Genomic DNA, 13,688 nt, shown 5'->3' on the forward strand with positions numbered 1-13,688 from the left:
ACAAGAACTTCTGTCTTGGAAATGGCAGTGAAGTGTCTGAGTGTCGAGCAATCTCCAAAATTACATATTTTGTCTATAAATTTGTATTTCTATTTGTATTTTTACTAAAAAAGAGAAGAAGAAAAACTTTATAAAACTGGGATGCTTGAATGTGCGTGGATGTAGTGCGGATGACAAGAAACAGATGATTGCTGATGTTATGAATGAAAAGAAGTTGGATGTCCTGGCCCTAAGCGAAACAAAGCTGAAGGGGGTAGGGGAGTTTCGGTGGGGGGAAATAAATGGGATTAAATCTGGAGTATCTGAGAGAGAGCTAAGGAACGGGTAGCAGTAATGGTGAAGGATCAGTTATAGAAGGAGAAAAGAGAATATGAATGTGTAAATTCAAGGATTATGTGCATTAAAGTAAAGGTTGGATGCGAAAAGTGGGTCATAATAAGCGTGTATGCACCTGAAGAAGAGAGAAATGTAGAGGAGAGAGAGAGATTTTTGGAGATGTTAAGTGAATGTATAGGAACCTTTGAACCAAGTGAGAGAGTAATTGTGGTAGGGGACCTGAATGCTTAAGTAGGAGAAACTTTTAGAGAGGGTGTGGTAGGTAAGTTTGGGGTGCCAGGTGTAAATGATAATGGGAGCCCTTTGATTGAACTTTGTATAGAAAGGGGTTTAGTTATAGGTAATACATATTTTAAGAAAAAGAGGATAAATAAGTATACAAGATATGATGTAGGGCGAAATGACAGTAGTTTGTTGGATTATGTATTGGTAGATAAAAGACTGTTGAGTAGACTTCAGGATGTACATGTTTATAGAGGGGCCACAGATATATCAGATCACTTTTTAGTTGTAGCTACACTGAGAGTAAAAGGTAGATGGGATACAAGGAGAATAGAAGCATCAGGGAAGAGAGAGGCAAAGGTTTATAAACTAAAAGAGGAGGCAGTTAGGGTAAGATATAAACAGCTATTGGAGGATAGATGGGCTAATGAGAGCATAGGCAATGGGGTCGAAGAGGTATGGGGTAGGTTTAAAAATGTAGTGTTAGTGTTCAGCAGAAGTTTGTGGTTACAGGAAAGTGGGTGCTGGAGGGAAGAGGAGCGATTGGTGGAATGATGATGTAAAGAGAGTAGTAAGGGAGAAAAAGTTAGCATATGAGAAGGTTTTACAAAGTAGAAGTGATACAAGGAGGGAAGAGTATATGGAGAAAGAGAGTGGTGAAGCAATGTAAAAAGAGAGCAAATGAGAGAGTGGGTGAGATATCAACAAATTTTTTTGAAAATAAGAAAAAGTTTTGGAGTGAGATTAACAAGTTAAGGAAGCCTAGAGGACAAATGGATTTGTCAGTTAAAAATAGGAGAGGAGAGTTATTAAATGGAGAGTTAGAGGTATTGGGAAGATGGAGGGAATATTTTGAGGAATTGTTAAATGTTGATGATGATAGGGAAGCTGTGATTTTGTGTATAGGGCAAGGAGGAATAACATCTTCTAGGAGTGAGGAAGAGCCAGTTGTGAGTGTGGGAGAAGTTCGTGAGGCAGTAGGTAAAATGAAAGGGGGTAAGGCAGCCGGGATTGATGGGATAAAGATAGAAATGTTAAAAGCAGGTGGGGATATAGTTTTGGAGTGGTTGGTGCAATTATTTAATAAATGTATGGAAGAGGGTAAGGTACCTAGGGATTGGCAGAGAGCATGCATAGTTCCTTTGTATAAAGGCAAAGGGGACAAAAGAGAGTGCAAAAATTATAGGGAGATAAGTCTGTTGACTATACCTGGCAAAGTGTATGGTAGAGTTATTATTGAAAGAATTAAGAGTAAGACGGAGAATAGGATAGCAGATGAACAAGGAGGCCTTAGGAAAGGTAGGGGGTGTGTGGACCAGGTGTTTACAGTGAAACATATAAGTGAACAGTATTTAGATAAGGCTAAAGAGGTTTTTGTGGCATTTATGGATTTGGAAAAGGCGTATGACAGGGTGGATAGGGGGGCAATGTGGCAGATGTTGCAGGTGTATGGTGTAGGAGGTAGGTTACTGAAAGCAGTGAAGAGTTTTTACGAGGATAGTGAGGCTCAAGTTAGAGTATGTAGGAAAGAGGGAGATTATTTCCCAGTAAAAGTAGGCCTTAGACAAGGATGTGTGATGTCACCATGGTTGTTTAATATATTTATAGATGGGGTTGTAAGAGAAGTAAATGCGAGGGTCTTGGCAAGAGGCGTGGAGTTAAAAGATAAAGAATCACACATAAAGTGGGAGTTGTCACAGTTGCTTTTTGCTGATGACACTGTGCTCTTGGAAGATTCTGAAGAGAAGTTGCAGATGTTGGTTGATGAATTTGGTAGGGTATGCAAAAGAAGAAAATTAAAAGTGAATACAGGAAAGAGTAAGGTTATGAGGATAACAAAAAGATTAGGTGATGAAAGATTGGATATCAGATTGGAGGGAGAGAGTATGGAGGAGGTGAATGTATTCAGATATTTGGGAGTGGACGTGTCAGTGGATGGGTCTATGAAAGATGAGGTGAATCATAGAATTGATGAGAGGAAAAGGGTAAGCGGTGCACTTAGGAGTCTGTGGAGACAAAGAACTTTGTCCTTGGAGGTAAAGAGGGGAATGTATGAGAGTATAGTTTTACCAATGCTCTTGTATGGGTGTGAAGCATGGGTGATGAATGTTGCAGCGAGGAGAAGGCTGGAGGCAGTGGAGATGTCATGTCTGAAGGCAATGTGTGGTGTGAATATAATGCAGAGAATTCGTAATTTGGAAGTTAGGAGGAGGTGCGGGATTACCAAAACTGTTGTCCAGAGGGCTGAGGAAGGGTTGTTGAGGTGGTTCGGACATGTAGAGAGAATGGAGCGAAACAGAATGACTTCAAGAGTGTATCAGTCTGTTGTGGAAGGAAGGCGGGGTAGGGGTCGGCCTAGGAAAGGTTGGAGGGAGGGGGTAAAGGAGGTTTTGTGTGCGAGGGGCTTGGACTTCCAGCGGGCATGCGTGAGCATGTTTGATAGGAGTGAATGGAGACAAATGGTTTTTAATACTTGACGTGCTGTTGGAGTGTGAGCAAAGTAACATTTATGAAGGGATTCAGGGAAACCGGCAGGCCGGACTTGAGCCCTGGAGGTGGGAAGTACAGTGCCTGCACTCTGAAGGAGGGGTGTTAATGTTGCAGTTTAAAAACTGTAGTGTAAAGCACCCTTCTGGCAAGACAGTGATGGAGTGAATGATGATGAAAGTTTTTCTTTTTCGGGCCACCCTGCCTTGGTGGGAATCGGCTAGTGTGTTAATAAAAATATAAAAAAAAATTTGTATTTTATTTTGTACCCCATAGTACAAGATAGAGTTGGAAATTCAGCAGCATTTGGAAGAGGAAGAAGAGGAAAGAATAGATGAAGTACACACTGTGCACTCGTTTGTGTATTTACATTCTCGGCATCTCTTTCGTTTACAATTTCTTGTAAGGGTTGGTGTTAGAAATTATTAAACTCAGTGAACAAGGTATGTCAATGGTAATAATAATGATTAATAATATTAATAATCTTTCTGGGGTGGTTTAAACGTCACATATTTCATGTAGGTTTGGTAGCTCACCAAGCTGCCAAACCTACCCCAGAGGGATTATTATTATTAATTATTAATTATTAGTATTACCATCGACATACCTTATTCACTGAGTTTAATAATGAAATAGAAAACGAAAGAGATGCCGAGAATATAAACACAGACAAAAAACAGCTAACCCCTTTACAGTGAATTTCTTATTTACTTCTTCCATTCTTCCTTCTTCTTCCTCTTCCAAGTGCTGCTGCACTTCCAACTCGGGTGCACAGTAAAGTACAAATTTTTAGATGACAGATGTAGTCTTGGAGATTGCCATTGTCAATGAGAGAGAGAGAGAGAGAAAAGAGAGAGAGAAATGAGAGAGAAATGAGAGAGAAATGAGAGAGAAATGAGAGAGAAATGAGAGAGAAATGAGAGAGAAATGAGAAAGAGAGAATTGAGAGAGAGAGAGAGAGAAATGAGAGAGAAATGAGAGTGAAATGAGAGAGAGAATGAGAGAGTGAAATGAGAAAGAGACCACACTTGGATCCACTTCGAGGACAGCGTGAAGCAAGCTTCTATACCACAAAACGGGCAGAAAGCAGCAACTTCACTCTGGCTGTACCTTCTCCAGAACATCACTTTATCTGAGATCATTTATCCCCAGGATGACTTGAGTATGGAACACATTCGTACAGCATTATGATGTTGACAAGATAAAATCAGTTGATCAAATGAAAATGCTGGCCCACAGATGGCTCCAGCTTCATCCTGTTTCCTACCTGTATGTTTCATAACAATAAAAATGTTTTCAAATGAGCTGATGTAGGTAACAGCTCTTAGCTTGTCAATAAAGTTGGGAACCCTTAACCTGTAAATAGCTTGTCAATAAAGCTAGAGATCTTTAGCCTAACCTTGTCAAACCCTGTGTAAAAAAAAAAAAAAAAAAAAGAGAGAGATGCCGAGAATGTAAACAAAGTCAAAGCATATTAATTCCCTTACACTTACGGTTGGTTCACGCTGGTTTATTTTAGATGCGTGTGTAAAGCTTTTACCACAATACAAACTTGAGGACACACTAGCTTCCATTCTTTCCTCCTCTTCTTCCTCTTCCTACAATAAATACTACTCAACTCTCACCCTACATTAAGATTACAAATATTTTAAGGTTGAAATATCGGTAAGGGCGGCTCCTCGCTTAATGATCAATTTGCTTACCGACCTACTCTTAGGAACGGACTTGGTTGTTAAGTGAGGAGTACCTATTTGTGGCAGTAAATGTTTAATAGCTCAGCAGTCTCATCAACCTTAAAGAGAGTTGTTAGTGTATACAGCAGTATTCCAGCCTGGGGGGAACAAGTGATTTGAAGAGTGTCATCATTGGTTCAGTATCCCTTGTCTTGAAAGTTCTAATTATCCATCCTATCATTTTCCTTTCAGTAGCAGTGGCAACATTATAGTGATCTTTGAATGAGATGTCTTCTGAGAGCTTTAGTGCCAAGTCTCACTCTGTTGAATGATTTGAGTTTGTCCTGTACCCCTTTACAGTCTGTTTCCTCCATTCTTCTGTAGAAGAACAACAGAAACTTGTCCTCGTTAATCATTATAATATTATCTGAGGCCCAGTGGAAAACTTTATTTACTGTATATCTGCCAGAGTTTCCTTCTGTGCTTCACAGAGCCTGCTGCCTTTCAGAAAACATGTTATTCATTGTCATTGCCTGTAGAGGGAGCATCTCTCCCTTGAGTTTGCATCTTCAAATCCTATGCTGTAGGATATGTATCTGGCACATACTTTGAGTGCCAAAGAGCTCATCTTCCTGTAACTCGTTTACATCTTATTAAGTTGTTTTCTCAGCACATCTTATTTAGGTCATGATTTTTTGGTCCTAATTGGTGTTCTTGTTGAAATTGAATTTGTTAAATTTGCCCTTTTGAGTATTTGTGTTTTTCTGTTCCAGACCACCGTGTATGTAGGTCTGAACCTCTTCTTGTGATGTAGTCTGAGACTACAGTCTTTGACACAGTTATGTCTTGGACCAGGTCCTCATTGTTTGTAAATATAAGCTTTAGGGTGTTTCCCAGTCTGGCTGGTTCAGCAGTCTGCTGGCTTAATGCTGGCTTGAGACAAAGATGTGCTCTGTATAGAGCTTTATCAAATCATGACTTAATACAGCTATGCACAGAAATGAGATTGTAATGATCTGATTGCAAACAAACCACGGTACGGGTGGGGATTGAACTTGTGGTGAGTGAGTTGTAAAACAATGCGTTAGTGACTATGCCAGCTGGATACAATAGGATTCATCCAACTAGGTATATTTCTACACCATAGGAAGGTTAGCAAAGGCACCACTGTGACCACAAATGCAAGTTTTTACAGATGAATCTCCTGCCAGCGTGGCCGTGACGAACTCTAGCTAGAAACATTTCAATAAAACATTTGGATTTGGTATTTCATCCACCTATAGTAAGTTATACCTAAAATTATAAGATCCCACTTGAAGTATGGCATTGTCAGCAGGTGGTAAAAAGAAACATACACAGAGGAGACCTGTATTACCATGATGTTTCACTTACACACTTAGGTCACACTACACATGCTTGTACAAGCATATATATACACACCCCTCTGGGTTTTCTTCTATTTTCTTACTAATTCTTGTTTATTTCCTCTTATCTCCATGGGGAAGTGGAATGAAATTCTTCCTCCGTAAGCCATGCTTGTCGTAAGAGGCCACTAAAATGCTGGGAGCAAGGGGCTAGTAACCCCTTCTCCTGTATATATTACTAAATGTAACAGGAGAAACTTTCGTTTTTCATTTTGGGCCACCCCGCCTCGGTGGGATACGGCCGGTGTGTTGGAAGAAAGAAGAAAGTTTCACTGTTAAGTCTTGACAGAGTCACACGTAGGTGAAACATTATGTGCTCTACCAATAAGTCTCCTCTTGCTATCTGTGTCTTTATACCAAGATCCTGGTTATTAAGTATCTCCAGTAAGAAGGGATTGTTCATATTACTGGGACCTTGAAGTGAACCAAGTCTCAGGACCAAAATGTGTGTGTATTATATGTCTTAAGTACTTGCTTGTTTATGTATCCTTAATCACAGTCTTTTTCACCACAGTAAGCATGTCTCAACTACATTCATAAAATTCTTCTTCTTCTTCGAAGTCGTTTTAATTATATATACTGTATATCACCTCTGATTCCTTTTTTTTTTTTTTTTAAACATTTCATTGATTTTAATTTGTTGTGTTCCATTTGTAGAAGAGCACCGGGAACAACCGTTGGTCGTCTCGTTGGGACTACATCCTGGACTCCATGCCTCACACCAACATTCAGTGGTTCAGTATTCTCAACTCCCTGGTGATCGTGCTCTTTCTCTCTGGCATGGTGGCCATGATCATGTTGCGTACACTTCACAAGGACATTGCTCGCTACAACCAGGTATGTTACACATGGACATTGTTTGCTACAACCACATACATTACACAAGGACATTGTTTGCTACAACCAGGCTCGTTACACAAAGACATTGTTTGCTACAACCACGTACATTACACAGGGACATTCTATACTAACAAAACAAGGGTTGTCAGTACTTGGTAATATCATTTATAAATGATGTAGAATACCAACAAGTTGATGAGTAAGATACATGTCCAACACTTTGGATATGTATTGCCAAGAGATTTTTCAGTTACAATATAGTTATGACTTAAATACTGGAGACAGTACAAATAGTGGAGAGATATGTATGAGGCAGTCAGTCCCTCAGCCTTCAGGAAGAAACAAGTTTTAGGTGGGCAGTCCCTCAGCTCATGGTGCTGATTATTACTCACTTTCAGATGATAAGCCTGCAAGTGTAACCAGGAATAATTAGTATAACACCTTAGTATCTTTATTTTGTGCATCACTGGGGTATATTTATTTTGTATATCACCGGGGTATCTTTATTTTGTACATTACTTGGGTATCTTTATTTTGTGCGTCACTGTGTTAAAACTGGAGAGAGATACCTATGTGTCGCACATGTGTGTTAGTTCATCATCTGATAATTGTATCGCCTTACATCCTATTCTCTTCCACCTCTGCACTGTAGATTGATGCAGGAGAGGATGCTCAGGAAGAGTACGGCTGGAAGCTGGTCCACGGAGACGTGTTCCGTCCACCTCGCCGCGGCATGTTGCTCTCCGTCTTGGTCGGTTCTGGCTCTCAGGTCTTCATCATGACCTTGATCACACTCTGTATGTATGCAACCCAACTTTCCAATAACCTTTTTTGTATACATAATATATATTTTATATTTCCTTTTTTTTTTTTTGAAATAGATATGATAATGAATGTTGTTTGTTATGCACAATGTGTTTTATGTATTATGAGTATATAACCTTATAGTATAAATGTGTGGTTAGATTAAGTAATGTTAGCCTTTTTTGTGTATTTTTTATATTTAATTTTTTTAAAATTTGTATTGAAGCTTTTATTTTGATATAGACTAGTTATTCTGCTGGATAATAGTTATTGATTGTTTTAGCACTGATGAAGGAGATACATAAATAACCCGCACATAGGAGAATGAAATTTATGACAATGTTTCCAGCGATATGTTGTTTTTGAGTTTCATTCTCTGATGTGCAAGTTGCGTGTGTATTGTTCCAGTTGTGGTGTTGTGACCTTCTGTTCTTTACAAATGATGGGAGTTGATGCTCCAAAACATTTTGATGTTAAATGAAATATTAAATGGATATTAAATGAAGATGGTTTGAATATTGAAGATGTTTGGATATTACACGAGGATGTTTGTATGCGAAATGAATATGTTTATCAAAAAAATATAAATTATTAAGAATTGACAAAATAACTATGTAAATAATGACTTGACTCAAGAAATTGTATTGACACAATTGCAAAGAAACCATGGTATAGTCAAGGATTGAACTCGTGATGAGTGCGTCGTAAAACTCCAGATCGATGCATTATTCAGCTGGCTACAATAAGATTCATCCAACTAGGTATATTTATACACCATAGGAAGGTTAGCATAGGCACCACTGTGACCACCATGAGTTCAATCCCCACCTGTACCGTGGTTTAAATAATGACGTGTTTGTAATAGCATATATGTACAACAGAAGTTTATATTACAGTGTTTGCCTGCCTGGGCTTCCTGTCACCGGCCAACCGTGGAGCATTGATGACATGTGCCCTGGTGCTCTACGTGTGTCTGGGTTTCCCTGCAGGCTACATTGCTGCTCGCCTCTATAAGAGTTTTGGTGGAGAAAAGTGGAAAACGAATGTCATTCTGACTTCTATGTTATGTCCTGGGTTAGTTAATATGATGACGTTACACTTGAGAGTCACAATTTGTGAGGGTTAGGTTTCTGGTGGTTACGTCAGTCGTGAAGCTGCGGATGACAGAACATTCATCATGTAGGAACTATTGAAATGTTTATTGACCATTATTTTTTTTAAATCAACCATGTCTTGCCAAGTCCAGCTAACAGGTTTCCCTGAATTTCTTCATAAATCTTACCTTGCTCACACTCCAATAGCACAAGTCAATAAAAAACGCTTGCCTCCACTCACTTTTATCAGAGCCACTCACACAAACCTGTTAGGGAATATTATCTCCAGAACCACTAATAGCAACTTAAGAGGCCTGCTCTGAGACTGGGCCATGGGGAGGATAATCTTCAGAACCACAAAGAGATAACTGAAGCTATCCATGAAATAGGCTTCAGTAAAAGTGTTGAATACTTGGCTCTGGTGGATTAAGATGCTGCTGAATACCAGAGTTTAAGAGCATTTACAATTTAACCCTTTCAGGGTCCATCCCATAGATCTACAGCTTTGAGGCCAGGGTCCAAGCCGTAGATCTACACTGTGAGCTCAGTTCACTCAGATAAGCTGTGAGCGGTAAATTTTGGCCTAGATATGAGAGAATATACATCTATGTGGTAAGTGTGCACTACATAAAACAAATCCAGCAGCACACAGTGCATAATGAGAAAAAACAGTGCGACCATAATTTTGGATTAAAACATTGATTTTGTAGTGTTTTTTCAAATATTTTTTACAGTTGTATTCACGATTTCTTGATCTTGTTTGATAGAATGAAAGATATTTTACAGAAATAGAGATGATTTTGATTGGTTTTAGTAATGAAAATGGCTTGAAACTGAACTCAAAATAGTGAAAATGTTCAATTTTTGCTGATGTTCAAGAGTAAACAAATGATGTCACGCATCTAATACACATCAGCTGATGGGTCTGATATACTTTCACGAATGTGGTGATATTACTTATACAATTATTACAATATTGCTTAACAGTAAATCTTTCATTTTTTGGTGTGAATAAAAATTCAATATGTGAATAAGAAATCAAAATGGAATTCATTTGTAAAGCCTGAAAATATAACTAATGAACAGAGGAAATGTAATTATAGTGCCAGGAATACATGCATTGTTTATTCTGAACCCTATTTTGAAATTGGAATATTTTGAACTTTGTGTTAAATTGGCCAAATTATCAATTTCCGATCACTTTATTGGGTAGTTGTAACAGTTGACTGGGTGATTTCTTGTGCTCAGTTGATAAAATACTAGCGAAATAGCTAAGAATTTGGTCGACTGGAGTAATGTAAATGGCCTAAAATAGGAGTCAGAGTTGGCAAAATTGCCAATGCGTAAATATCGCTGACACATCAAAATTCATGAGAGCATAATTTCGTCAGTTTTTCATCACTTTCATACTTTTTGTTTTATTACCTTGAGAAAAAGATTCTCTACCATTTCAAAAGAAAATTTTTTTTTTTTTTTTTTTTTAAATTCTTGGACCCTGGCTGTCACTGAGATTTAGCCTATGGACCCTCAAAGGGTTAAGGTTTTTATTAAGTGAGGTTAGTTGGACTTGAGTCCTGGAGGTCGGAAGTACAGTATCTGCACTAAGAAGGGATGAGGTTGCAGTTGGTAAGGTCATCTTAACTGTAATGTCAGTATGCTTCTAGCCAGTGTGCTAGAAAAAATATAAATTACTAAAATTCACTGTTGACTTGGGTAACACACTGAAAATTCACTGTAGATTCAGTTACACATACTGAATCAGCCATGTCTCTTGAAGATGGTGTGTGTCAAGCAAAAGTAGTGTCAGTCACTCAACCAGCATGGAGATTGTTGAATGTCCACATGAATGATTAATGGTCTCGCTATTGTTGAGAGGAGTGTCGCACCCAGACAGACAGTTGAGTGGTGTGTTGCACCAAGACAGACAGTTGTGGTGTAGGAGGCCTGCACAGTGAGTGGTGTAGGAGGACTGTACAGTGAGTGGTGTAGGAGTACTGTACAGTGAGTGGTGTAGGAGTACTGTACAGTGAGTGGTGTAGGAGTACTGTACAGTGAGTAGTGTAGGAGTACTGTACAGTGAGTGGTGTAGGAGTACTGTACAGTGAGTGGTGTAGGAGGACTGTACAGTGAGTGGTGTAGGAGGACTGTACAGTGAGTGGTGTAGGAGTACTGTACAGTGAGTGGTGTAGGAGTACTGTACAGTGAGTGGTGTAGGAGTACTGTACAGTGAGTGGTGTAGGAGTACTGTACAGTGAGTGGTGTAGGAGTACTGTACAGTGAGTGGTGTAGGAGTACTGTACAGTGAGTGGTGTAGGAGTACTGTACAGTGAGTGGTGTAGGAGTACTGTACAGTGAGTGGTGTAGGAGGACTGTACAGTGAGTGGTGTAGGAGGACTGTACAGTGAGTGGTGTAGGAGTACTGTACAGTGAGTGGTGTAGGAGTACTGTACAGTGAGTGGTGTAGGAGGACTGTACAGTGAGTGGTGTAGGAGTACTGTACAGTGAGTGGTGTAGGAGTACTGTACAGTGAGTGGTGGAGGAGGACTGTACAGTGAGTGGTGTAGGAGGACTTCAGTGAGTGGTGTAGGAGGCCTGTACAGTGAGTGGTGTAGGAGGCCTGTACAGTGAGTGGTGGAGGAGGCCTGTACAGTGAGTGGTGTAGGAAGACTGTACAGTGAGTGGTGTAGGAGGCCTGTACAGTGAGTGGTGTAGGAGGCCTGTACAGTGAGTGGTGTAGGAGGCCTGTACAGTGAGTGGTGTAGGAGGCCTGTACAGTGAGTGGTGTAGGAGGCCTGTACAGTGAGTGGTGTAGGAGGCCTGTACAGTGAGTGGTGTAGGAGGTCTGTACAGTAAGTGGTGTAGGAGGCTTGTATAGTGAGTGGTGTAGGAGGCCTGTACAGTGAGTGGTGTAGGAGGCCTGTACAGTAAGTGGTGTAGGAGGCTTGTATAGTGAGTGGTGTAGGAGGCCTGTACAGTGAGTGGTGTAGGAGGTCTGTACAGTAAGTGGTGTAGGAGGCTTGTATAGTGAGTGGTGTAGGAGGCCTGTACAGTGAGTGGTGTAGGAGGCCTGTACAGTAAGTGGTGTAGGAGGCTTGTATAGTGAGTGGTGTAGGAGGCCTGTACAGTAAGTGGTGTAGGAGGTCTGTACAGTAAGTGGTGTAGGAGGCTTGTATAGTGAGTGGTGTAGGAGGCCTGTACAGTAAGTGGTGTAGGAGGACTGTACAGTGAGTGGTGTAGGAGGCTTGTATAGTGAGTGGTGTAGGAGGACTGTACAGTAAGTGGTGTAGGAGGTCTGTACAGTAAGTGGTGTAGGAGGCTTGTATAGTGAGTGGTGTAGGAGGCCTGTACAGTAAGTGGTGTAGGAGGTCTGTACAGTAAGTGGTGTAGGAGGCCTGTACAGTAAGTGGTGTAGGAGGTCTGTACAGTAAGTGGTGTAGGAGGCTTGTATAGTGAGTGGTGTAGGAGGCCTGTACAGTAAGTGGTGTAGGAGGTCTGTACAGTAAGTGGTGTAGGAGGCCTGTACAGTAAGTGGTGTAGGAGGCCTGTACAGTAAGTGGTGTAGGAGGTCTGTACAGTAAGTGGTGTAGGAGGCCTGTACAGTAAGTGGTGTAGGAGGTCTGTACAGTAAGTGGTGTAGGAGGCTTGTATAGTGAGTGGTGTAGGAGGCCTGTACAGTAAGTGGTGTAGGAGGACTGTACAGTAAGTGGTGTAGGAGGTCTGTACAGTAAGTGGTGTAGGAGGCTTGTATAGTGAGTGGTGTAGGAGGCCTGTACAGTAAGTGGTGTAGGAGGCCTGTACAGTAAGTGGTGTAGGAGGTCTGTACAGTAAGTGGTGTAGGAGGCTTGTATAGTGAGTGGTGTAGGAGGCCTGTACAGTAAGTGGTGTAGGAGGTCTGTACAGTAAGTGGTGTAGGAGGCTTGTATAGTGAGTGGTGTAGGAGGCCTGTACAGTAAGTGGTGTAGGAGGCCTGTACAGTGAGTGGTGTAGGAGGCTTGTATAGTGAGTGGTGTAGGAGGACTGTACAGTGAGTGGTGTAGGAGGTCTGTACAGTAAGTGGTGTAGGAGGCTTGTATAGTGAGTGGTGTAGGAGGACTGTACAGTGAGTGGTGTAGGAGGTCTGTACAGTAAGTGGTGTAGGAGGCTTGTATAGTGAGTGGTGTAGGAGGCCTGTACAGTAAGTGGTGTAGGAGGTCTGTACAGTGAGTGGTGTAGGAGGCTTGTATAGTGAGTGGTGTAGGAGGACTGTACAGTGAGTGGTGTAGGAGGTCTGTACAGTGAGTGGTGTAGGAGGTCTGTACAGTGAGTGGTGTAGGAGGCTTGTATAGTGAGTGGTGTAGGAGGACTGTACAGTGAGTGGTGTAGGAGGTCTGTACAGTGAGTGGTGTAGGAGGTCTGTACAGTGAGTGGTGTAGGAGGCTTGTATAGTGAGTGGTGTAGGAGGACTGTACAGTGAGTGGTGTAGGAGGTCTGCATATTGAACAGTGTAAGCAGCAAAGGCCTAAAAATGATCTGTAAGCCACATTGCTGCTTCATTATAATTTATTTCTCTTAAGGGAAGATTATTTGATGCCAGTGAAGGGCTCTTGATCCAAAGAACTAGACCTGACCTCATCTTCCTTAGACTGAGCCTCTCATTTCTGCACAGGTGCTGTTTGATTCCCTTGGGTTTAACGCTTTGACTGTCGCAACCCCAAATCCTGAAGTGTCTCCTGATGTCAAAAAAAAAAATATTTGAAAAAAAAAAAAAAAAAATTCTTATCAAAATGTTAAGATTAATTTTCTGATTGTTTTAAGCCCTCAAAAATTTT

The 13,688-nt window shown here is 40.8% G+C and overlaps 1 protein-coding gene across 1 annotated transcript in view; it reads left to right on the forward strand.

Annotated features, from left to right (window-relative positions):
* The window catches only part of TM9SF2 (transmembrane 9 superfamily protein member 2), an 80,546-nt gene that overhangs the window by 29,308 nt on the left and 37,550 nt on the right, over positions 1 to 13,688 (forward strand). The window contains exons 8-10 of the mRNA XM_070083940.1: positions 6,800 to 6,979; positions 7,635 to 7,779; positions 8,683 to 8,860. Of these exons, the coding sequence (XP_069940041.1) occupies positions 6,800 to 6,979; positions 7,635 to 7,779; positions 8,683 to 8,860 (503 nt within the window). The remainder of the gene's footprint in view (positions 1 to 6,799; positions 6,980 to 7,634; positions 7,780 to 8,682; positions 8,861 to 13,688) is intronic.

The sequence above is a fragment of the Cherax quadricarinatus genome, chromosome 11 (assembly GCF_038502225.1).
Source record: "Cherax quadricarinatus isolate ZL_2023a chromosome 11, ASM3850222v1, whole genome shotgun sequence".
Taxonomy (NCBI): Eukaryota; Metazoa; Arthropoda; class Malacostraca; order Decapoda; family Parastacidae; genus Cherax; species Cherax quadricarinatus.